At 39.0% G+C, this 8518-nt stretch overlaps 1 protein-coding gene across 2 annotated transcripts; it reads left to right on the forward strand.

The window, feature by feature from the left end:
• Window positions 1-202: 202 nt before the first annotated feature.
• LOC145477706 (uncharacterized) lies at window positions 203-6942 on the forward strand. Of its 2 annotated transcripts, none has more exons than XM_081455565.1 (2): window positions 203-5373; window positions 5634-6942. In XM_081455565.1, the coding sequence occupies exon 1, from the start codon at window positions 506-508 to the stop codon at window positions 2582-2584; it is 2079 nt and encodes a 692-aa protein (XP_081311691.1). In that variant the 5' UTR covers window positions 203-505; the 3' UTR covers window positions 2585-5373; window positions 5634-6942. The 2 variants fall into 2 exon arrangements, with proteins under 2 accessions (XP_081311691.1, XP_081311690.1); XM_081455564.1 differs by having other exon boundaries at window positions 6297-6942.
• Window positions 6943-8518: the final 1576 nt, after the last annotated feature.

The following is an 8518-nucleotide window of genomic DNA, read 5'->3' on the forward strand; positions in this document are numbered from 1 at the left end:
TCATTTCTTCACGGCTGTCAGTTATCGAACGGAGTAACTTCTTAAAAGTAGCACATTGCCAAAAAATATTCTAACCCATTTTTAAAGTTTGTCAGTAAAGGAGGCTCCAAGCTTATAGAGTATATGGAGTGAGGGGGTGATAATGCTGCTAAACATCCAGTGCTGTTCGTTTCAAATAACAACAGTGCATATGCAAATTGAGTTTCCTTCTTGTGGGCTAGTGAAAACTCCGAAATATATCACATTTGCGCGAGTGGAGCATAGCGTACACAACTCTGTGGCGCACAGATGAATGAAGTAGGATTTTGGTTTCCAAAAACTAACAGACCTCTCTTTCCCCCCACAGGTAACTTTCCAAAGTCAGTACTCTGTTTCCGAAGAAATAATCCCAATCCAACAGCGGAAAATCGAACCAGTATCATGCTATGGAAGTCTTCACTTCGTCTTCGTTGAGGTCTGCGATAAACTATTTCCTAACATTCCTAAAAGTACGATTAAAAGTCGCATGAGAAATCTTGGTCTTAAGCTGTTGAAGGCGCCTCAAGAAATTCAGAACAAGTTGAGAACTGCTAGACCTTACTTGGCCTGTTACAAATTCCTCTCGCTGATTTCCAAACGAGACGTTGTCATTCTTGAAGCTTATCACGATTCACGCGAAGAAAGAAAGGAAAACTCTAAAAAACTGTATGGACCTTTCTTAAGTAATCTTAGTGATAGTAGCGATACTAACTACACACACGGGGGAGGACAAAATCAGAACGTAGGGGACATTTTTTTAAGGGATAATGTAGAGTCCACTATGCCTCCCATAAAACATGGGTTAAGTACCAATTTCTTAGTAGAAAATCTCTTGAATTCTTCTCCGGGAAGTTTAGCCGTAGAAAAGCCAATGACTGGGTTTTCAGAATCACAGGAACAAATAGTCGATGAGCACATTTCGACAGACTCGGAACCCGAGTCAAGTTATTCCTCGGACAGCGATACCAATTTCGAGTCCTCACCGGACGAAGAAAGCGCTGGCGAACAAGATTATGGCATTGTCGAGCTGTTTCATAAAAAAGATATAGATATAGATTGCTTCCCCGACGTCGTTAAACGTGTGAGTGAAATGAAGGAATTCTTTCAATCAGACTTCAATTTTAAGCGCAGACAGTCCAAACTGTCGGATGTCACGTGGGCGAAAACTTTGGAACGGTTAGTGATCTTTTTGGCTTATTGTTCGCGCACGTTGAAGCTAGACATTCGATTGGAATTGGTGGAAAATATGAATATCGTGGAATCCTTTATCAAGCACATAAAGCATAGCCGGCGAGTTAAGAACAACACTGCTGCCCTTTATGTAATGTCCTTCATAAAGGTTGCGAAATTCCTGCATGCAAACGAGAGTCGCGGAAATTATGACGCAGTGGATAGCATTAGTGATCTTCGCGCCCTTCAGAACCAACTCCTCAGAGAGCATGCTGTTTTGGAATCCACCAAAGAACCTGAGAAGAGAAGGCTGTTTTGGCCGCAATTTCAAGAATTAACCCGTTCCCTTCATCAACAATTCGAAGACGAACTCGATGTGCGACAGAAAGCACGTCTGCACATGAATTTCACACTATTGCTACTTTTTGCGATAAATCCAGGCCGTGCTAAAGAGTTCAGAACCCTTCGCATCGTTACAGATATCCCAGAGAACGAAGTTGATGAAATCGTCGGGAAGCTACCGAACGGAGAGAACTTTATGGTGTTTGCGAAAAACGGAGTCACCCGTCTCGTCGAGAAAGGTTACAAAACGGTGAAAAGATACGGCCCGAATGTCATAGAAATGAGCGAATTTCATTTCGTGGATTTTCATGTTAAGCGTTACGTCGAACGGTCGCGACTAAAGCTCATACCCCGGGGCTGTAGTCATGACTTTTTTTTTGTCAACAACCGAGGCTCATTTTTTAAATCACCGGGATCTTTCTCCAGTTACTTGGCGAAAATCTTTCGGGAGAATCTCGGCTTTCACTGCACAATGAACGAAATGCGACACGCATTGGTGGAAAACTTTAGGTCTAGCAAAGAAAGTTCCGATGTACAGCTGGCAGAAAGCTTAGCTCGTGTCTGTAAGCACAGTTTGCGCACTCAAATGCAGGTCTACGACAAAAGAAGTCAACAGGAAAGAACGAAACGCGCATTGCACTACCTTAATCAATCAGCAGTTAACGCCATAGTGGACGACGTTCCAGGTACATCTTGCAATGTTGACGACGAAGTCGAGGATGATTCATCAGGGGAAGAACGTGATCTACCCGCTCCTGGAGAAATATGCGCTCTTATACCGGCTGATGCACGAGCTAAATCGCCCGAGATATTCTTGGCTAAGGTTTTAAAGTACAGCGCAGATGGTCAGAGCGTGCGCTTGGCGTGGCTAAAGCAAATAGAAGGCAAGCCAAACCACTACAAGTTTCAGGTTGGCCATTCGGTCTGGGAGGAGAAGGTTTCGAGTCTCATCTACCCACTGGATGTCACTTATAAGCGAGACGAAGGCAGTTATGAGCTTCGGAGTGCCAATAAAGAGATTTATCAACAACTGAAGTCAGCTGTTTCTGTCTAACATCGCATCGAAAATCATTTTCTAGTCATTTTCAGAGAAAAATGATTTAAAAAAAACGTTTTCAAATCATTTTTAGAGTCGTTATAGCAATGTTGACACATAACAGCATGATTCCGTTGACTCTATCCGTTACATCTGAAGTTATAAAAACGAGCAATAGCTATATCTGTGTGATGCTTTTTTTTCAAATTTAGCTGCCTAAATTTTTTTTCAAACCTCGTTAATGAAAACAGAAATAACTTGCATTTGCACTGAATGGAACTCCATTCGTGTCAAATGAGCTTTACGGATTGCTCGCTGCACTAAAAACTTAAGTCAAAAACTGGCATATGGCGCTGAATTGAACGCCATTCGCGTCAAATAAGCCGTGTACGGATTTCTCGCTGTTCTGAAAATCCAAGTCAAAACATGCATGTTCCATTTACCCACGAAATGTCGTGTCAAATCGAGGGTTGCCTGGGATCGTCGGGAGAAACCAAGAGATTTTCTAAGTTATAATACTGCGTTTCCTTAAACTAGCGTCCTGAACATTAATTTCAAATTTCGCCTTTTCGACTGGATCTTGACATCGCCCAAGGCATTGAACGTTAAGTCGACTAACATTTTAGAGGCGGTTGTTATTAGGGCACCTAATTAAGGAAATAGGGAATTAAACTCAGTTGGCGTTTAATTAGAAAACTCTGTTGATTCTCGTCTGAATGTATACAGAAAACAGTTCTGCTGTCCAAAATTTTCTTTGTTTTGTTTGTGATTCAGAGGCAATTAATAATTGGTAATTTCTGATAGAGACCCGAGGACGTACATTGCAATAGGCAATTTATAGAGGGTACCCTGTCGGAATATTAATTCTGATACCTTTTGGTTTCTTTGAGAAGCCATTACTGCCACTGAGCAGAGAAATATTGAGTTAGAGTTTTTTAGGTGAATCTACAAAATTCAGACCCGCAATGGGTAAAAAGCGCAAAAATGTCCAAAGAGATCAACAACGTTTGCAAACTTTTCTGCAAACAAAGTGTTTGATTTGTTACACTCCGGGGCCACTGGCTTCTCGTAGACTTCCTTGTTGCAAGGTTTTTATGCACGAGAGCTGTTTGCTAAAATGTTTTCAGCATGCGAGTACCAGTAAAAGAAAATGCCCCCATTGTAGACAGGAAATTTATCCCATTAATAAGGGCGAACTCGAACCTTCGTGCATTCCGGAGGGAGTTTTCTTATTTCGGTTAGAATTTGAAACGTTCGTTGCTAAGTCTCCTGCTCAAATAGCAGATGAATTATGGGATTTCTTGCCTAACCTAGTACCTCCACCTGGTTGGTCAGACTATCGAAGAATGTGGAGAAGATAAGGAGCTCATTATGAAGAGCTTTAAATTGTCAACTCTTTTTTACACTTTTTAGAATATTTTCCAATATATTATCAAGCAACTTAGCTTCTTTATATAAGTTTAAATACTTTAGTACTGAGTCCTTTTAAACGTTTCGTAGTTTTGTTATTAATAGACTTTCTGGCATGTATATCCATTATATAGCTATTATAATCAAGCGCGTTTGAGTTTGATATGTGCTTATAGTCTGATGACGGAGATGCTCGAACGATTTCTGTATGATCTAGATAAACTAAAACGAAGCAATTTGATTTGTTTCGTGAACGGAGTTAACGGCGCGAGGTCTTTCTTATTGGTTAATCAAATATAGTTCTCTCCGTCTATAATGAAACAGATTGCGAAAACTCGGGAAAACCGCCAGTGTTTTTCCAGGCCATACAGAAATCGCTCTTTAAACTTTTCTTGTTCTCATCATAATTATAGAAATGTGCCCAATGATCAACATTTTGTTTTTCAACACGGCCTGGAGATTAATCAAAAAGGTTTTCATTATTGAGTCGGCTGAGACTGTCTTTTTAAGACGGTCCATTTCGGTTTTTATTGTCATTTTAACGCTTATCTTTTGTTAACAATTGTCGCGTTCTGAACTACGCGCCACAGGAAATCTGTTATCGTTGTTATTAAAGCAAATGGGTTTTAGATAGCGACAAGAATTCATCTGTTGATCATAGGGTCACTACGTTTTTTACTTAGAGAAGACGTAGTATTAGATAGCTTTAGCATTGTTATCTTATCTTTGTTGTCTGCAATGTAAAGGTTACTGAGTTCAAGGAATTAAATTGTGTTGAAAGGACAATTTGTATTAGCAATTTTTGTAAACTTTTCAGGACAGTAATTACATTTAACCTGTGAAATGGGGTAACGCGGTCTTGAACACCTTTGTTCCAGTACCCCCGTTTCAGTTCCGGAAGTTGTCCACTCATGATTCTAGCACAACACCCAGGGGACAAAAAAGCTGTGGAAACACTCGCTTGCGGCTCGCCTTCCCACAGCATTTCTCGTTCTCCCAAACTTCCTCTGGTGTTTCTATAACTCGACAGAAACACGGTACATGTTTTCTATTTCTTGAATGTTACTTGTATGTACCTATATGTTACTCGTATGTATTCGTACGTTACTCGTATGTACTCGTATGTTCTCGTATGTTCTCGTATGTTACTCGCATGTATTCGTATGGTCCTTTCATATCACGTGATCAAACCACATGGGGTCAACAGTCGTGCAACATGGCGGAACGTAACGAAGATTTGCGAAAAGTTTTTCGCTCTTTGAAGTGCGGTACGGAAGCTGGCTAGTATATTTGAGTGTCCTAAGTACGCTAAGTTTCCCTTTTTGCTATCAAAGAGAAATGACTTGAGTCGCAGAGAAGTGGACGGTCGATCTACGTTGAATCACGCAATGAGAAAGGTATTCTTAATAGCCTTGTAATAATTGCTATTTCAGTTACGTTTTTTAATTTTCATCCGACTTTTTTACTTGGTAATGCTATCGTCACATCAGTAAGAATTGACCGTAAAACAAACAAAGCTGTTAGGTCAATGGATGGACTTTATTTTGGTGTTTCTCACCAAAGACAGATTTATAGATTACACCACAACACTTCAATGAAAATTATTGAGAAACATTAATCCCAAATGAATCGCGTACGCGATTCATTTGCTCATTAGTTATGCATAGGGCATGTCCAGGCGTCTCCAAGGAAGTTGAGTGGTACTGGACCTCGATTTCTAGGCATTGTGCTTTAATACAATTGTCAAATTCGAGCTAGATCTTCGTTTATATAAAGAGCGAATTTTTATCTTAGCGATATTGACATTTGCGGGTGAGATCGTAACATTTATTAAGTATAGAAACATATCTTTTAGCATAGCGATGTTTCGAATTATTCATTATGCCCCCATATTATTATTTCCCGAATTTTAAGTATAATTTTGGTCTCTTGCTTTTTTTTCTGTGAACACTGAGTGATGGTGTAGTGTAGCACATCAAAACATTCTAACAACTTGGTCAACTGAAATCTTCGAAATTACTCTGATGTGCAGTTTATACCAGTTTTTATTCAGTATTATTTCATAGCAAACTAAAGATTCTTACCGACCGAAAGGTAACTTTGTCACTTGTCTTTCATACCCACATACCTTTGTCACTTTCATACTGATTTGTGGGTGTTAAAAATTATACTAAGCATGAACTTTTCAAGCTGGTAATTCTTATCAGTTAATTAATATACTTATTGTATATATTTTAGGTTTCAAACAAAATCCTAACAGATCCTTTCATCCTTTCATCCATAATGAGAGCTGATCACTGTACATATCTTTATTCCCCAGGGTCCTTATGGATGCCAGCCTCATTGCTGAATGGGCTACCCTGGTAAAATAAAGTTCCTTCCTTACTTTCGTAAATGACCCACTAGCTTTGTACCTTTAAAAACTATTGTTTTATAATAAAGGCTGATTGACTGATTAATTGTCTATAAATCTGCAGCTGTTAACTTAGTTACAACACTATACACACTCCAAGTCACAACTCTAGGTTCCACTCGTGGCTCTTCCACAGATTGACTAAACTACATGAGCTTGTAGTATTGACCAAAATAAAACTTAATCTCGGAAAACGAATTCCACTCTAACAAGCAGCTCAGAGACTGAACCATTAATTTCCAAGTCACTGAAAAAGTCATGTCTGTCAATTCTAACCATGAGAAGGCACGTGCAATGTATGTCCAGAGAATTTCTTAGTTAATCAACAATAGCAGTAGTAATAGTTTTTAACCTACTCATAGATTTTCATATTTCCATCTTTTAACTAGGTTTTTTTATTCTTTTTAATCATATGCAATTGTAAGAGCATTGAGCATTCTCAATGTGCAATGAGAACCTTTTTATTATTTTAATTATTATTATTATTATTCACACTAGATGTCTGGAGAATTTCTTAGTTAATCAGACCTTATTTCATGCCAAATGCAGTCAGACAGCTTATTAAGGAGTGAATTTATTCTCATTTGAACTCTTAAGAAAGTTGAGAAGTGACTCTTGGATGCCTCTTAATAGGATCTTAGTTTATTCTCAGTGAATTTATTCTCATTTGAACTCTTCATAGAAAGTTGAGAAGTGAATCTGGGATGCCTCTTTTTTAATAGGGCCCGGGGTGCAGGATCAAACCTCCAGACATGCCTTTTATTGTACATGCCATGCGGGTTTGAAGCCTTAATTTTCAAGTCAGCGCGTGTGATAGATGTCTGGAGAATTTCTTAGTTAATCAGACCTTATTTCATGCCAAATGCAGTCAGACAGCTTATTAAGGAGTGAATTTATTCTCATTTGAACTCTTAAGAAAGTTGAGAAGTGACTCTTGGATGCCTCTTAATAGGATCTTAGTTTATTCTCAGTGAATTTATTCTCATTTGAACTCTTCATAGAAAGTTGAGAAGTGAATCTGGGATGCCTCTTTTTTAATAGGGCCCGGGGTGCAGGATCAAACCTCCAGACATGCCTTTTATTGTACATGCCATGCGGGTTTGAAGCCTTAATTTTCAAGTCAGCGCGTGTGATAGATGTCTGGAGAATTTCTTAGTTAATCAGACCTTATTTCATGCCAAATGCAGTCAGACAGCTTATTAAGGAGTGAATTTATTCTCATTTGAACTCTTAAGAAAGTTGAGAAGTGACTCTTGGATGCCTCTTAATAGGATCTTAGTTTATTCTCAGTGAATTTATTCTCATTTGAACTCTTCATAGAAAGTTGAGAAGTGAATCTGGGATGCCTCTTTTTTAATAGGGCCCGGGGTGCAGGATCAAACCTCCAGACATGCCTTTTATTGTACATGCCATGCGGGTTTGAAGCCTTAATTTTCAAGTCAGCGCGTGTGATAGATGTCTGGAGAATTTCTTAGTTAATCAGACCTTATTTCATGCCAAATGCAGTCAGACAGCTTATTAAGGAGTGAATTTATTCTCATTTGAACTCTTAAGAAAGTTGAGAAGTGACTCTTGGATGCCTCTTAATAGGATCTTAGTTTATTCTCAGTGAATTTATTCTCATTTGAACTCTTCATAGAAAGTTGAGAAGTGAATCTGGGATGCCTCTTTTTTAATAGGGCCCGGGGTGCAGGATCAAACCTCCAGACATGCCTTTTATTGTACATGCCATGCGGGTTTGAAGCCTTAATTTTCAAGTCAGCGCGTGTGATAGATGTCTGGAGAATTTCTTAGTTAATCAGACCTTATTTCATGCCAAATGCAGTCAGACAGCTTATTAAGGAGTGAATTTATTCTCATTTGAACTCTTAAGAAAGTTGAGAAGTGACTCTTGGATGCCTCTTAATAGGATCTTAGTTTATTCTCAGTGAATTTATTCTCATTTGAACTCTTCATAGAAAGTTGAGAAGTGAATCTGGGATGCCTCTTTTTTAATAGGGCCCGGGGTGCAGGATCAAACCTCCAGACATGCCTTTTATTGTACATGCCATGCGGGTTTGAAGCCTTAATTTTCAAGTCAGCGCGTGTGATAGATGTCTGGAGAATTTCTTAGTTAATCAGACCTTATT

Source organism: Orbicella franksi, unplaced genomic scaffold (genome assembly GCF_964199315.1).
Source record: "Orbicella franksi unplaced genomic scaffold, jaOrbFran1.1 SCAFFOLD_129, whole genome shotgun sequence".
Classification (NCBI taxonomy): Eukaryota; Metazoa; Cnidaria; class Anthozoa; order Scleractinia; family Merulinidae; genus Orbicella; species Orbicella franksi.

Bases quoted from the DNA above. Each gene is read 5' to 3' on its own strand.
- LOC145477706 (XM_081455565.1), top strand. From the start codon at position 506: ATGAGAAATCTTGGTCTTAAGCTGTTGAAGGCGCCTCAAGAAATTCAG.